We start from the raw sequence: 16,071 nt of genomic DNA on the forward strand, positions 1-16,071 counted from the left end.
AGAGGAGATTCCAAATGAATTCCTCAGGAAAACAGAATCAATTACCAAAAATTCCTCTAACATCTGGATAATCTGGAAATCAGTGGATTCTCTTTACGTCCTCCTGAATTTAATCGATCACATTGATCTGTACTGATCTATACATTTTATTAAAAGTTTGAGTGGCCATCTCTTACTGTGCAAAAGGAGCGACACTGACTAAACCTGTTTCTTAAACCAGAGATAATTTATAATCTGCAACACGGAGTGAAACAGAGACACATGAACATCAGTCGGCTCTATAAATGATCATATTTTTTGTTTTCCTTGCACTGAGCATGAGCAGACGCTTCTTAAGGCCATAAACATTTCTATGAGCTTAGATGCATGAAATCTGGAGGAATTTAGGAAACAAATGATGTTTTTTTTTTTTTTTTTCCTCTGGTCATGCAGCCAGTCAACAGCCTGTTTTAGTGGAAATCCTCTGAAAATGACTTCATCTCAGCTCATAATTCTGTCTTCATTATAAAAAATGACAGTGATCGTCCATTTAGTGGTTAATATTCGGGATAAAATGTCGTGATCATTTTAGAGCATTAAGCCTCATTGACTGCCATATTTTCTACTGTTTAGCAAGAGCTCAGCACTGCCCCCGATGGCCAAACGCCTGAACTGCACTCTTTTTTTTTTTCAATCTCACGCCAGTCGACTACTAATTGCTCTAACTTTTTAACTTTTTTAAATAAACAGATTGGGCAGCAAAGGTCACGCCGATTAAATCAGGTAGAAAAAATCTGTTCACGCCCCGCAGGTTTATCCAACTCTAAAGGTGTGTTCACACCGGACGCGATAAGGCAAATTCGCGCGTCAAGTTTACATTAAAAGTTAATGCAAAGACGCGATGACGCGCGATTTTGGGTCGGGCGGCGCGTTTCGCGCGATACACGTGACGCGATGACGCTTCCCTGTGCCGGGCCGCCCTGTGCCGGCTGCCGGGCCGCCCTGTGCCGGCTGCCGGGCCGCCGTGTGCCGGCTGCCGGGCCGCCGTGTGCCGGGCTGCCGTGTGCGGGCTGCCGGGCTGCCCTGTGCCGGGCCGCCGTGTGCGGGCTGCCCTGTGCCGGGCTGCCGGGCTGCCGGGCTGCCGTGTGCCGGTAAATTTTGCAATATGTGTCCGTTGCTAATGCAGCTATTGGATGTAATTTACTATTAACCATGCTAGCGGTAACGTTAACCCGGCATATCTGTCTCGCTACGTGTGTGCGTCTTGTCAGTGGATGTGTGTCCACAGATGGAAAAGTCTGCGGGACACCTACATCAGGGAGAGGAAGGAGGGAGAGAGGAGGGCGGGTTCGCATCAACGCGTCCATCGCGCGATAGACGCGATTGAGGAAATAAATGATTCCATGGTCACGCGACGCGTTTCGGGCGTTACGCGCGATTTCATTGCGTCCGGTGTGAACACGGCTTAACCCTCAAGTTCAACTTTAAAGCAAACTGACTGACTGTGTGTGTTGAATGTGCTGTATAATGTCGTATTTGTTTGTTGAATTTCCCGTTTTATTTGTTATTATCAGTCATTTCATAAGAGCTGGTGCATTTTCTGTGTAACTGAAGCAGATTCCAACATAAATTCCCCTTTTATTCGGCATCTTATTCTTGAGTTATTTTATTATTGCTGTGTCTTTACTGTTTTAAATCGTTTCATATTGTTTTTATATTTTATTCAGTATCTTATTCTTGAGTTTTTTGTTTTCTTGTATTGCTGTTTTTATTGTTTTTAAATTTTTTTTAATTAACCATATTTTATGAGTGTGCATCGGTCTCCTTGTCCTTTCACTTCTTATTTTATACTTATTTGTCAATCAAGATGTAAAGCACCTTGAATATTATGCATTTGTTTGAAAGGTGCTATATAAATAAAATTTGATTGATTGATTGTTTGATTTGGGACAGTAGAGTAATGTCTTCTTTCACCTCCTCTCCCTCACCTGTGACGGTGACTCTGGCGGTGGCTTTGACGGTGTTGGCTCCGGCGTTGTGTCTGTTGGAGGCCAGGCAGGTGTAGAGGGCCGGCTTATTCACCGTTACCTTCAGGACGGACAGGATCACCTCCCCCACCAGGGTCTCCTCCACCGACGCACCTGAGATCTGGAAAAAAAAAAGAAAAGAAAAAAATAGGGGAGATCCGGGTCGGTTGTAGCACTTTTTTGTTTTTTCCTCATTACAAAAAGACAGAGCCAGCTACAGTTTCAATATTTTAATGTAAGCAAGGTACACAAGTACTCCACCAATCCAAACTACGGTTTCGTCCCGCGGATCAATACAGCGGGTGTGAAGGTAGAAGCAGCGCAATACTACTTTCGCCCCGCACTGTTGGGGCGAAAGTAGCAGTCCTCAAAAGTGGACTGAAGAGGCCAGGTGACGCATTTTTTTTTTTTGCTTTTACTTCTCATTACTTCAACAACTAATAGTGAAAAATAATTTATGTTATATGTTGCAAATTCATATAGTTAGACCTTTTGTCTATTTTGCCGACATAACCAATGTTTTGCCTCCCTTAATAGACTTACCCATGCAAATGATTCACAATACAAATTTCTTGTTAAGATTAGCATTTAAAATGATTAACTTTTATAGTTATGGACTTTGCATTTAAGTTATTGTAGGCTATTTATTAAATGTTATTTATTTCATTTGTCATCCATAGCCTGTTGTATATTCTATATTGTGAATGGCTAGATTATTTTTATTACATTTTTTTCTGCAGCTCTGATTGACTGGCCCTCAAAAACAGCCTGGCAAACTCTTTCACAAAGCTCTGTGCTTCCTCACCCTCATCCTCAGCATATCCTGTAAGCACAGCATCAAGGAAATGCAGAGGTGAGGCTCTGCTACAACCGTCCCTCCTCGCTCTCCCTACATTTAAAAGGACACAGCAGAAAAGCTAAGCTACATGAAGCAACCGCTAATGTTTAGTCTACCAATAGGTCCAACAGACCATATAGGTTTGTTGTATTAAATACACAAACTCTATGACAAAATCAAAAAACACTTATGGTTTCAGTATTTTACTTAACGCTATAAAAAAAACAACGTTTTCTCCTAAAACTTGGCAACAATACATGGGGCGGCAAAGATATTTTGCAGAGGCAGCCATGAAAGGAGGTGGAATCTGCTCACCAAATTACAAGTTCCTAGTTCCTGTGTTGTGTCTAACACGAATAAGGGCCCGTGCTACAACCGACCCGGATCTCCCCTACTTTTAGACGAAGACTCAATCATATCGTATCGCTGTCCAAAGGATCAATATGATCCTGATGAAACATGACTCAGCAGGCTTTGATAAGTGACCCTAAATGTAATGATGATGATGACTGAATGATGATTGATTGATTGATGATGAGCGAGACTTAAGCTTGCGTCACGAGGTGTTTTCCATTTTTCGAATTTTTTTTTTTTTCTCTCAGCTGCCACCGTCCTTATCTGACTGAAAGCTGTCGTCACCCTGCAGTCTGATGGAGCCCCGCGTCCCACCCAGAGCCTGACATGTTGTCGGGATTCCCACGAGTCATCGGATTCTGCCGGGATCCCCGACAGGGACAGGGGCCAAGTTTGGGAAGAAAACAAAAACAAAAAAAAAACAAGCAAAGGGAGTGGGAGAAGACGTGAAGAATAACACCACCGGTAACAGAAAGACACACAAAATGAACACTGAGACAAAAAAAATCTACCTGTCATCACTGAAATGATTTTAAAGTTGAAGTTTTCTTCATATTTTCATGGTTTTAGATGAAAATGTGTATATCAGTGCACAATTTACAAAAAAAAAACAAAAAAAACAAACAGGTCATCATCACAATTCCTCAACTTTCCAGCCAAGATATAAATTAGTTTCTGTATTCACACTCTTATATCTGCAGTGTGTGTGTTAGTGGATGAGTGTGTGTGTGTGTGTGTGTGTGACGGGGCAGTCATGCGCGGCGTGTCTATATTTGAAGGTGTGTGTGTGACACCGCCTGTTTTTAGAAAGAGCTTCATCCTGCCCCGATGAAATGAAATTAATGACCTCAGCTCGCTGCCAGAAAATCAGCTCCCACAGTCATTTTAATCAGCATACACACACACACACACACACACACACACACACACACACACACACACTGTTCTACCACTAGGCATATTTATTCTCCCAGTCGTTCCTCTTCTGTTATTTATACCCATATGGCTTTTTTTCCTCTTTTGTCCCAGGGTCTCCCATGATCGGTATTTAAAGCGCGCACACACACGCTAACAAACAGATGCTGTGTGAGTATTTACAACCATTATGGGCCTGTAATCACATTGTAGCACCCAAGACCATTAAACATCCCACCAATTATAGAGCAGCAGCGCGTCTCACACTCGGCGGCGTCCATAAAAACGTCTGCTGCCTCGTTAGAGACCGTCCCGTCCCGTCCCGCTATTTTGAGCCGATCCAAAGTTATTTAATCTTGCAGACTCAAGTGCTCCTCATGAAGCAGGGACCTTAAAACAGGTGAAATGGAAGTGGGCTGTGGTCAGTGAAGGTCAAAGGGCCACCAAAATTGTCAGGATTCATCCTCTGGATCAGTGGTTGTCCAAGTTTTTTCGATAATGTTCCCCTTTGGAAAAAGTATTACTGGAGTAAGTTCTCCCCCCACCAGAGCAAAATAAAATGTTGGTATAAAAAAAAATCCCATATGCTGTGGTCCAGTTCCATCTTTCTCCTTTTTCTCAGCTGTTTTCAACCACTGATCCATTTTCTGGATTTTTTTTTTCGATCATAGTGAACAAAGTCCTCGCTCGACGACCACGGCGGCAGATTTAAAGCACAAACACACACACCTGACACCTTCAGGAGACCCAGAGGGAGAACTGAAGATAAAATGTGCTTTATCACACTGACATTGACAGTTTTATTGAATTTAGGAAAGCATAGGCTATTTATTTTTTTTTTAAATCACATATTACCTGCAGTACTCCAACCTACCCCTAGGGGTGCATGTACCCCCTGTTTGAGAACCACAAAACTTCAAACCCTTTTGATAGAGCCCTGCCTCCTAAAAATGACCATAAACTACTCCAAAATACAATATACAACATAACTACCTTTTGTTTAACATGAAAAAAAAATCATTTGACAGCCCTAGTTTATGTTAAAAAGACCAAACAACAGCTAAAGTTTTTTCAAGCCAAACCATGATACAAACCAACCTGCGGACTAAAAACAGAGGCACAAGCTGAACAATGGAAAAGGTGAAAAGTCACTCCCTGTGCACGAACATGCATTCATTCAAACAAACAAGCACAACCTAACAGCAAACATGGCGGCACGAGGTTCTCCTCTGCCCACAGCGCCGCGGTGCTCCCTTAAAAAAAGACCCAATTAAAGCTGATAACTCAGTGCATTACTGGCTAAACGGACGAGCTATCTGCTCAATCTCCAGCCGTGGTAATGAGAATTCCTGCTCTGTTTATATCTCTGATCCTGCAGCTCAGCGACCAGGACATTAGCTGGTGTGTGTGTGTGTGTGTGTGTGTGTGTGATGAGAGAGAGAGAGATAAAGTGTGTGTGTGTGCCCTGTGTTTCCCCGCATGTGTTTGGTTTACTACAGAGTTATTAGCTGGGCAGGAATGGTGCTAATCGTTTTGTTGACCAAGACGATGGACTCTGGGACGTGAGAGAGGAACCGGTGTCCCGACTGGTCCAGAGCCGCGCGGGGGGGCGGGGTTCGACCGGTTTAGGGTGCAATCAGACCTGCGGCTCGTTCGCTTTGTTTGTCCGATTCAGCGGCGAAATCGATACAACTGTTGCATTTTTCTTTTGGGTCGTTTGTGTTGTCAAGGCGACGGTCTGTATCGATCGGTCCAAAGTTGTAAACAAATGCCATGCGCGGACCAGCTGTTCTCTCATTGGTCAGAAATCCCGGGAGGAAAAACCCCCGGGAAAAAGAGCAACCGTGGAACATTGTTTGTTTTGGTGTGTTGCTATGGTTACTATACCGGTGTTCTGTAAATGAAAAAAATGTCCAGTTCTCCCGGGAATCCAGACCACGCATTGAAAATAATGTCAAACTTTTCCTGCTTCTTCTTCTGCTGTTTCTTTTTTTTTTTTTTTTTTTTTTTTTTTGATGGTTGGCAACCAGGTGCATTACTGCCCCCCCTCTGTTGGAGGGTGAACCACAGTTATGAGTCAAGACCCATTCATACCCTTTTTTCGTCCTTCTGTCCATCTGTCCGTCCATCCTATACGTGTATACCCTTCATACCTCTTTACGTCTTTTGTGTTGGGATGCGCGTTAACACAACATTTCCTCTAGATGGCGGTGCCGAACGCCAATAAACGGGTATTAATAAATAATAGCGACTGTGGAAGAAGTCCTTTTATTGTATTTGCGTAAAAAAAAAAAAAAAAAAAAACACGTCAGTAGAACACGTCGGTACTTATTGCATATTGTTGTATATTGTACATAGGTTGCACATTGTATATAGGAATGTTATAGGAACGTATATAGGAATGTTATATGTACTTTCTATTTTATCTTGATTTTATTTTTTTTAACTATTTTATTCTATCTATTTTTACTTGCACAGTGCCGGAGTTGTTGCAATTACATTTCACTGCTGCTGTACCTGTACATTCATGCATGTGATGAATAAATCTTGAACTTGAACTTGAACTTGAACTTGAAGCCACTAAACTTCAGCCGCCCCTTCAGTGGGGAGTTTTGGTGTTTGGTGCTGCCAATGCGGGAGACGGATGACGAGCGGCATTTCTAGTATTTCAGGACGTCCGCTCCAACTTTTGACAAGTTGCAACACCGCGCTCCATTTTTAAAAGCCTCTGCAGATCTTCTTCGTGACTCTGGTGATTTGGTGCCAATCTGGACTGTAAACTCAATACTGCCCCCACGATTTCTGGTGGTATTGTTCCGTTTTGTCTGTAATCGTAAGCTCCCCCGCTTCGTGCTAAATGACGGACGAAATGATTGGACAGGATCGACGAAATGCTCCGTCCGTAGTAGTAGAAAAAGAAAAGCAACAAGTGGATGAAGAAGAATAAGAAAGGTAAGAAAAGGGAGATGAAGGGAAAAAATAAGAAAAGAAGGAGGAAAAGAAGAAGAAAAGAAGAAGAAGAAAAGAAAAATAAGGGAAAATGAAGAGGAAGAAGGAAAAAGAGAAAAGAGGAAGAAATAGAAGAGGAAGATGAGAAAGAAAAGAACAAGAAGAAGAGGAAGAGGAAAGATGAAAGAGGAAAAAAGATGAAGAGGAAGAAGACGAAGAGTCAAAAGGCAGTAAGAATGAAGTTATGAATGAAGGCAGTGCAATGTGAGTAATCTGTCGGTAATCTGCCGTCGTCCATGTGGGATTATTGATGTCAGTTCACTTCAGGATTAAAAATTGTCTTTTAATTTCCGGCCCATCTGCTCTCTCCATTCTCACACCGTGTCACAATGCCTCTGATGTCGGCTGAGGTCACCGACGCTGGAGCTGGACTCCATAACACACACACACACACACACACACACACACACACACACACACACACCTTTTTTCACAACCAGCCTGAAATACAAAAAAAAATCTTTACAAGCCATTTAGTTTCATATTCAGTCTTAAAACCTGTTTTTTCCTCAAACAAGGTAACAAAAAATCTACCAGCGGCATACGATAATCCCACTAAATCTTGTTAAAATCTTGAAATGGGATGAGATAATCCCACTTGATTTCAATGCTAATCTACTTGCATCCAGAATTTTCTTGTGTGATGACTCACTTTCTTGATCTGCCTCATTCTGCCTTTTCACCTTATTTATGTATTTATACTGAAACAAGAGACGGAATCATCCCACTGGCAGATTTACCTATTTAAAAAAGAAAAAAAACATAACACAAAGTTATGTTAAAATTTTAGGGCAGAATATGACACAAAATTACTTAAAATTGAGATTTCTTATTATGAATATGTTTTTAATCATTATTTGTCTTACAGGTGACTGAAAGGTGAGCTTTAAAACTCTGTCATGAACTTGTAAACCTGATGAGCGTATCGTGGGTCCATTAGCGTGAGCATTTCACGTCAGCTGGAACAGAGATGACACACACTCACACACATACACACACACACACATACACACACTCTGAGCAGGCCTACTCACAGTGTTTCCGTTCTCTAACCAGGTGATGGTGGGAACAGGGTTTCCTGTGGCGTTACACTCCAGGGAAACCTGACTGCCGTACGCCACTCTCTTCTCTTTAGGAACCCGCAGGATCCGCGCTGGAGCTGGAGAACACACACACACACACACACACACACACACACACACACACACACACATTCAGCCAGGGTCACTCAGGTAAAGATAAATAAAGACATAGAAATGTACAAGGACAAACAAAAAGACACATATCAAGGTGACTGAAGATGCATGGAGGAAAAAAAAAAAAAAACGGTTCATCTCAACATCATTGTGAATATTTTTTTCAATATTTTTCCATAATTTTTTAAATGAAAGACTCAGTTAATTGTTTGATGTGTTGTAAGAAACCCTCTGCACGCAGACACTTCTGGCACACATTGCAGAAGGATGCACAGAAGCAAGAAGCAAATTCCTAATATTGTCTACATATATATCGCTATAAAAACTCATTCCTACCTGCTGCAATAGACCTGGACAATGCCTCCCTGTAACTGATGAAATTTACTTGCATACTGGCCCATTTACATGCACTTTTTACCCAATTTACACGCACATTTTTTTTTTTTTTTACCACATATTTATTGTGCTTTTATTGTCTTTTATACTGTGCACTAACACGGGCGGGAAGGGGGTGTATTTATGCATTTTATGTATCTTGTGATTTATGTTTTTTGTCCTTGTGTCATGTATGTTAATCAGCTGCTATGACTTTTGACCTATGACATATTTCCCTTCAGGGATTAATAAAGTTATCTATCTATCTATCTATCTATCTATCAAAACAGGAACCAGTTGTCTTGCAAAATGGTAGTTTTATTCTCATTTTATGCTATTTTCCCTTCTTTATCCTGATGAAACTGAGTGAGAACCAAGAGATGTGTGTGTTTCTCTGCTTCCAAGATGAGCTTTACTGCATCTCTGCTCTCCCCAGCAGGAGCAGCATGGAGCCTCATTACAGTTTCAGTTTCTAAACTCATTCGCTGCCAAAACATTGAAACAATCTCCTCTCAGAGCTTGATTTTACAAACAGAGAAACGAGATGACATCCATACCTTGCACCTCGATGGTGACGGGCTTGGAAAAGGCCAAACCGAAGCTGTTCCTGGCCACACAGCGATACTGTCCCGCGTCCTCCTTCTGGATGTTGTGGATCTTCAACGCTCCGTAGTCGAGAATGCTGACACGGTCGCTCACCTGAGAGAGACAAGACAGGTTCACTCTTGTTTTTTGGTTGTGACATTGATAAAATAAGCCTTTTGAGCCTTGCCTGGTGTAAAATCATACTAGGAATCAAGCCAGATAGGATATTTAAATTCTTTTGGGTTTTTTAGGTCGGGTATACATGCTAGGTTGAGTAAGGGAGATCAAGTAAGAACCTCCCATCATGAATATCAGAATCAGGGTCAACTTAATGGGCCTAGTATGCCTTTGTATACAAGGAATTTGACTCTCATTTACAGTAACTTCTCATTATATATATGGAGTATATATATATATCATGCAAAAACAGACAAAAAGAAAAAAAGAAAATGAATAATAAATACTTGGTTGACACAATGCAACATCCCCAGATAGGGTAACAGTAAATTCAGGCTTCCCAACACCCTCCACCTCTACACCCACTCAAAATTGTGGTCATATAAACACAAACACCGCACTTCTACTCTGAGCCATTACGTATCTAAGGAGAAGAAAATTCTCAGGCTACACGTGAGAGTTTTCCAACTCTTTACTGTTGTTGTTTTTGTTGAAATAAAAAACGGCAGTACCTTGATAAGCTCATCGTCTTTGAGCCAGGTGACGTCTGGCTTGGGGTTGCCGAGTGTCACGCAGGGCAACACCGCCTTGGATTCGATCAGCAGGGTCACGTTGGTGGGATGTCGCTTAATCTGAGGCTCTGATAGAGAGAGAGAGCGAGAGAGAGAGAAGAATGATGAAGAAACAATTTACAACCAAGAGCTAGAAAAAACTTCTAGAGATCCTTAGCAACCTCCTTTTAGCGAACCACCCATAAAAGCCTTAGCAACCGCCATGAAACACCCCAGCAACCACTTAGTAACCCCCCAGCAACCATCAAGTACATCCTTAACAACCACCCAGAAAAATCCAAGCAACGTCCTAGAAATCCTTAGCAGCCAACTTTTAGGATACACCTACAAAACCCTTACCAACCACCTTAATTAACACCCTAGCAACTACCACAAAACACCCCAGCAACCATGTAACCCCTTAGCAACCACCTACCTGATTTTCACATCCACCTGGAATTATTTACTCCTCTATTTATTTATTTATTCATTTTTCCTTTTCTTTATTTCGTTCTCCTTGTTTTGTTTCTTTCTTTGTTTCCTTTTCTTTGTTTCTTCTTTTTTTGTATTTTGTGTGCAACCTTTATTTAACCAAGAAGGCCTCACTGAAATTAAAATTCTCTTTTTGGTGAGGAAATCCCTGGCAACCGAGCATCTTAATAGCCATTTAAATGTTTCCTTATGTTTCCAAGTGCTTACAGCCAGACTACATATTCTCTCCAGGAAATGATATCCCGCTTGGACATCATTTTCTTGTTTGTAATGTTGGCACACTTACACTATCGATTAATTGAAGAAAAAGAAAATAGATCAAGGCTCAGTATATTTAGGTTTCAGTTCCAGTCAAAACCCAAAAACAGTGTGTGTGTCCATGGTCACATGGTACAACTCACTTTATTAGCAAGTGTGAATGCCTCCCAGTTGAGCTTTTTAGTAATGAACATTAGCTACAGTTGTATTCATGTTTTTTTTTTTCTTACTGTGCAGACTAAAATCAATCTGGATACAAAAAAAACGATTTGCAGTGTGAATGAGGCCCAAGACCAGCCTCGGTGACCCGGGCAGGAATCAGACATACTCATCTTGAGCTGCAGAGCGCCGCAGCTCTTGGCCGGCTCGCCGATGCCGTTGTTGGCAAGGCAGCAGTACTCTCCATTGTCCGTCTCTCTCACATGAGGGATGACGAGCATCTGGCCCTGCTCCTTCGTGATGTACCTGGGGTCGTAGTACCTGCAGGGAGAAAACATATGAGCAGAGAGAAACAATGTGACTAAATCAGTCTTTACCACAGAGCAATTTTATATCCATGATTATAAATGTTAAGTGAAATGAATTTGACCCTATTTCTACAAAATCAACATTCTGATCTCTTCTAAATCAGAATCTAATTTCTGAATCTAAGAAAATGTCTTTGAGCTCATGGGTCACTGGAATAATACTGAATAATGATTGTTAATAAAGAGAATATGCTAATATACTGACAATGTGAGAAATTGCGTGTAAATGTTTGGGATTATGTACAACGCTTAAAAAAAAAAACATACAAATTTATCCACAAACAGCTGACACTAATTTTCCATACTTTCAAAAGTGCCATAACACAAAAAATACACAGAAGTTATTTTTCGGTAGCACACTATTAACACAGGAGTGAGCACACTGAATCAAAACATTTTTCATAACACAACTGCTAAGGTAACCTACATCTGTAAATAAATAAATAAGTACATAAATAAATAAATGTCCATTATTGTTAGATTTTGAGGAAACTTTTAAAGAAGAACAGCTGGTTAGGTAGCGTGAGCAGCGATAGCCACCATGACTGAAGAAAAAGAAGAAGAAACTCAAACTCCATTTTAAAAAAAAAAAGTTTGATTGACAGAGGATCTCTGCAGTGTAGAAACGCTGCAGCTACAACAAATTTCCCCCGGAAAGTTCCTGCTGTGTTCCTTCAAAGTAAACTGTGTGATGAACAGATGAGACGGTCAGGACTGTGGCTCAGAGGTTCGCAGGTGTACTCTTACAGGATTGGGTGGTTGTTCCTGGTCCAGGTGATGTCAGCAGGGGGGCGGGACTCCACCTCGCAGATGAAGGTGGCGTTGTGATCCAACAGGACGTCCACTGTCTCTAACAACGTGACGATACGAGGGGCTGGAGACAGAACACAGGGTACTGACATGAGCAAAATTATCATGTATGCTGATGATGTTATGAATTACCCTTCAGAATAAGTGACAGGTACTCCTACAAAATGAATGCTGGAACAGTGCTGAATCAAATCATGCTTGTTTTGTCGCCTACAACTGAGGATCAGGTAAATGGATAAGTGTGATTTCTGAGCCTCTGCTGCTTATTTCAATTAAAGTTGTCACTTGATATCTCAGACACTGCTGGGATCATTTTTACTTATTAGATCCACAACAGGGTTTGTCCTCTGGCAGCATTACAAGGCTCTTCTTGACACAGATAGGATCCACAGTGAGGTTAAACCTGTGAGAGCAAGTTCTAAGATTTGATGAAAGAGGCTGATTTCTGTTAATAAATACCTGTGGTGAATCTGTGTCTGTCGGGAAAGGGAGGTTCTGTAAATATTTACAGCTTCAGAGACCTCAGCGCTTACTTTTTTTTATTGTCTCTTAAATTTTGCTTTCATGTCTTATTTTACTTGACTTTAATTGAATCGAGTCTTTTTAAATCTTGTATTTTCAGTCTTTTTAAATCCCTGTAATGCACTTTGAATGGCCTCGTGTTTGAGAGGTGCTTTACAAATCAACTTGCCTTGCCTTGCTTGGATCAAATTTAATGAACCTTTGGTCACTAATGACTTGATGTTTTATTTTAAAGGATTGTTACAGGTGGTTAATCAAACAAAATCAGGTGTTTTTTTCCTCCACAATGAAAATTTTGGAAAATAATGTTTCACAGTATTATTGCTTTTGTAGATGCCATTATTTGTAATATCATCTTTATGGGCATCATAACCATCAGTATTGTCATCAAAATCATGTCAAACTTCATGGCTACAATCATTATAACCGACCGTAAAGTCAGCCATCGCTCCAAAAAAGGAGATGAAGAATGTCAAGAAGAGAAGAAGGAGGAGGAGGAAGAAGGTGAGAGAAATTATTTATTGTTGCAACAACAATCCTTCGTCCATCAGAGGTTTGTTCACTAGTTCAACAGCCTCTGCAGAGATCAGCAAGTGATTTAAAATATAAAACTGTACTGAGGAAGCTGCTTTCATAGAACAAATGAACTGCGGGACACAAAACCAGCAGCGAGGCACTTCATCACGATACACTGCCATGACCTGGACCATTAACATTTCAAACAGCCTCATCCACACAAACAGGGACAGAAACGACAAGTCATTTGTCTCAGTGGACATGATTTGCTGGCAAGCTGGTATGTGAGGAACGTGTGAGTGCTTTTCCCTTCTGGACACACGGGAATGTCAGAACTGTACATACAACACTGGCCTAATAGCAGACAAAAAAAAAAAGAAAAAGAAACAAAGCAGTTTGCAGATGGTATGTCAAATGTGTAAATGTTTATATGTGTGTGTGTGTGTGTGTGTGTGTCCATGGTCACATGTTACAACTCACTTTATTAGTGAGTGTGAATGCCTCCCAGTTGAGCTTTTTAGTAATGAACGTTAAAAATGGAGTGCAACGATGGAGGAACATGTTAAGATAAATATTCAAATACACAGACACACATGCACAAACACACTCTCTCTCTTTCTCTCTCTCTCTCTCTCACACACACACACACACACACACACACACAAATGTGCAATACAGAAGTGAACATTCTTGTAAAAAAAAAAGAAAAGAAAAATGCATGTAAATTACAACTAAATTAAACTTATACAGCGTATAATTTAGTATTTAAACAGTAAATGCAGACATGTGTTCCTTATTGTTGAAGACAATGGAAGCATCCAGCTTATACAGTTTACAGAAACACAGAGCTGAGCTGATAAGGCAGTGATGTGTCTGGATTTAATTTTTATTTCTGAGCCCTTTGGAAATGATAACTTGTTTTATTCTAAACCCAGGCCGCTGCAGCTGAGCGTTGGTTTTACGTGGTACGTGCTCTACTCAGTGAGCCAGCAAGACATCCCAGTGCACCTCACACTTCAGTGAGAGTCCTGTGTTATCACAGTGTAGGCCAAGACAACACATTATTGTTCCCAATTTGTCAAATACTGCGCGGTCACGCCCCTTTTGGTGTCTGATTTGGTGACGGGATGAGACGCATCAGGTTTTCTCACTTTTATCACATGTCAATGTCACATGGTTAGGTTTATGCATAAAAACCCCTTGGTTAAGGGTAGGAAAAGGTTAGGTTTAGGGTTTAGGCAACAAAACCTCTTGGTTACAGTTAAGGTTAGGTAAAGGTTAGGTTTAGATAACAAAACCCCTTGGTTAAGGTTAAGGTAAGGGAAAGGTTAGGTTTATATATATATAAAAAAAACACTTGGTTCAGTTTAGGAAAAGGTTAGCTTTAGATAACAAAGTCTCTTGGTTAAGGTTGGGAAAAGGTTAAGTTTAGATATGAAAACCAGTTGGTAAAGGATAGGGAAAGGTTGGGTTTAGGGTTTAGGCAACAAAACCTCTTGATTAAGGTTAAAGAGAGGTTAAGGTTAGGCAACAAAACCACTTTGGTCAAGTTAAGGTTAGGTAAAGGTTACGTTTAGACATAAAACTCACTTGGTTAAGGTAAGGGAAAGGTTAGGTTTAGATAAAAAAAAAAAAAAAACAGTTGGTAAAGGGTTAGGGTTAGGGAAAGGTTAGGTTTAGACAACAAAACCTCTTGGTTAAGGTTAAAGTAAGGGAAAGGTTAGGTTTAGATATAAAATCCACTTGGTTACGGTTAGGGAAAGGTTAGGTTTAGATATAAAAACCAGTTGGTAAAGGGTGAGGGTTAGGGAAAGGTTAGGTTTAGACAACAAAACCTGTTGGTTAAGGTTAGGGAAAGGTTAGGTTTAGATATAAAAACCAGTTGGTAAAGGGTTAGGGTTAGGGAAAGGTTAGGTTTAGACAACAAAACCTCTTGGTTAAGGTTAAAGTAAGGGAAAGGTTAGGTTTAGATATAAAATCCACTTGGTTACGGTTGGAGAAAGGTTAGGTTTAGACAACAAAACCTGTTGGTTAAGGTTAGGGAAAGGTTAGGTTTAGATATAAAAACCAGTTGGTAAAGGGTGAGGGTTAGGGAAAGGTTAGGTTTAGACAACAAAACCTCTTGGTTAAGGTTAGGGAAAGGTTGGGTTTAGATATAAAAACCATTTGGTAAAGGGTTAGGGTTAGGGAAAGGTTAGGTTTAGATATAAAAACCAGTTGGTAAAGGGTTAGGGTTAGGGAAAGGTTAGGTTTAGATATAAAATCCACTTGGTTACGGTTGGAGAAAGGTTAGGTTTAGACAACAAAACCTCTTGGTTAAGGTAAGGGAAAGGTTAGGTTTAAGGCAGCAAAACAGAAACTGGACGCTCCCTCTCACTGCCTCTCATTTCCAGCGAGAATCGAACTCTTGTCTCGTGCTTGAAGGTAATGTGGCTCCTGCCCTCGACAACCATCCCGACCGCATCCCGTCACGGGTTTTCTCAATCTTTATATACGACATCGACACTAAACCATCTCATACTGACACCAAACGAAGCCTTTGGCGTCGGTATCACCTACAAAAGGACATGTCAAAGCGTTTGACCAGCTGGGAAAAGAGCTGGCTGGCCAAGAACCTCATGTCTTTTTGCCACAAGGCATTGACCGTTAATTTGACAGGCACCAATGAAACCAACCAGAAGTCAGCGGCTGAGACTGCATTCATGTTGACAATCAAGCTGAATTTCCCAAACAGCTTTGTAGCGACGGCACTGAGGAACTGTAATTTGTTCCCTCGTGTTATTTAATTACGCGCCTCACTCAGGGAACTGGAAGCATCTGCAGCCTTTCAGCCAAACTGTTTGACATTCTTATTTTAGACCGAGTCGTGTATTTGAGTCGGTCAGCGTCCGGCTACGACTGTTTATTAGCGGGACCAGATCAGACGCTTTTGAGGTTTGT

General features: G+C 41.0%; 1 protein-coding gene across 1 annotated transcript in view; it reads right to left on the reverse strand.

The window, feature by feature from the left end:
- musk (muscle, skeletal, receptor tyrosine kinase) overlaps positions 1-15,835 on the reverse strand; it is a 46,732-nt gene extending 30,897 nt beyond the window's left edge. Inside the window, exons 1-7 of the mRNA XM_030065771.1 lie at positions 15,691-15,835; positions 12,031-12,157; positions 11,085-11,236; positions 9,968-10,095; positions 9,251-9,392; positions 8,157-8,281; positions 1,968-2,127 (exon numbers count right to left, since the gene is read on the reverse strand). Coding sequence (XP_029921631.1) covers positions 1,968-2,127; positions 8,157-8,281; positions 9,251-9,392; positions 9,968-10,095; positions 11,085-11,236; positions 12,031-12,157; positions 15,691-15,835 — 979 coding nt within the window. The remainder of the gene's footprint in view (positions 1-1,967; positions 2,128-8,156; positions 8,282-9,250; positions 9,393-9,967; positions 10,096-11,084; positions 11,237-12,030; positions 12,158-15,690) is intronic.
- Positions 15,836-16,071: the final 236 nt, after the last annotated feature.

The sequence above is a fragment of the Myripristis murdjan genome, chromosome 12 (assembly GCF_902150065.1).
Source record: "Myripristis murdjan chromosome 12, fMyrMur1.1, whole genome shotgun sequence".
Lineage (NCBI taxonomy): Eukaryota > Metazoa > Chordata > Actinopteri > Holocentriformes > Holocentridae > Myripristis > Myripristis murdjan.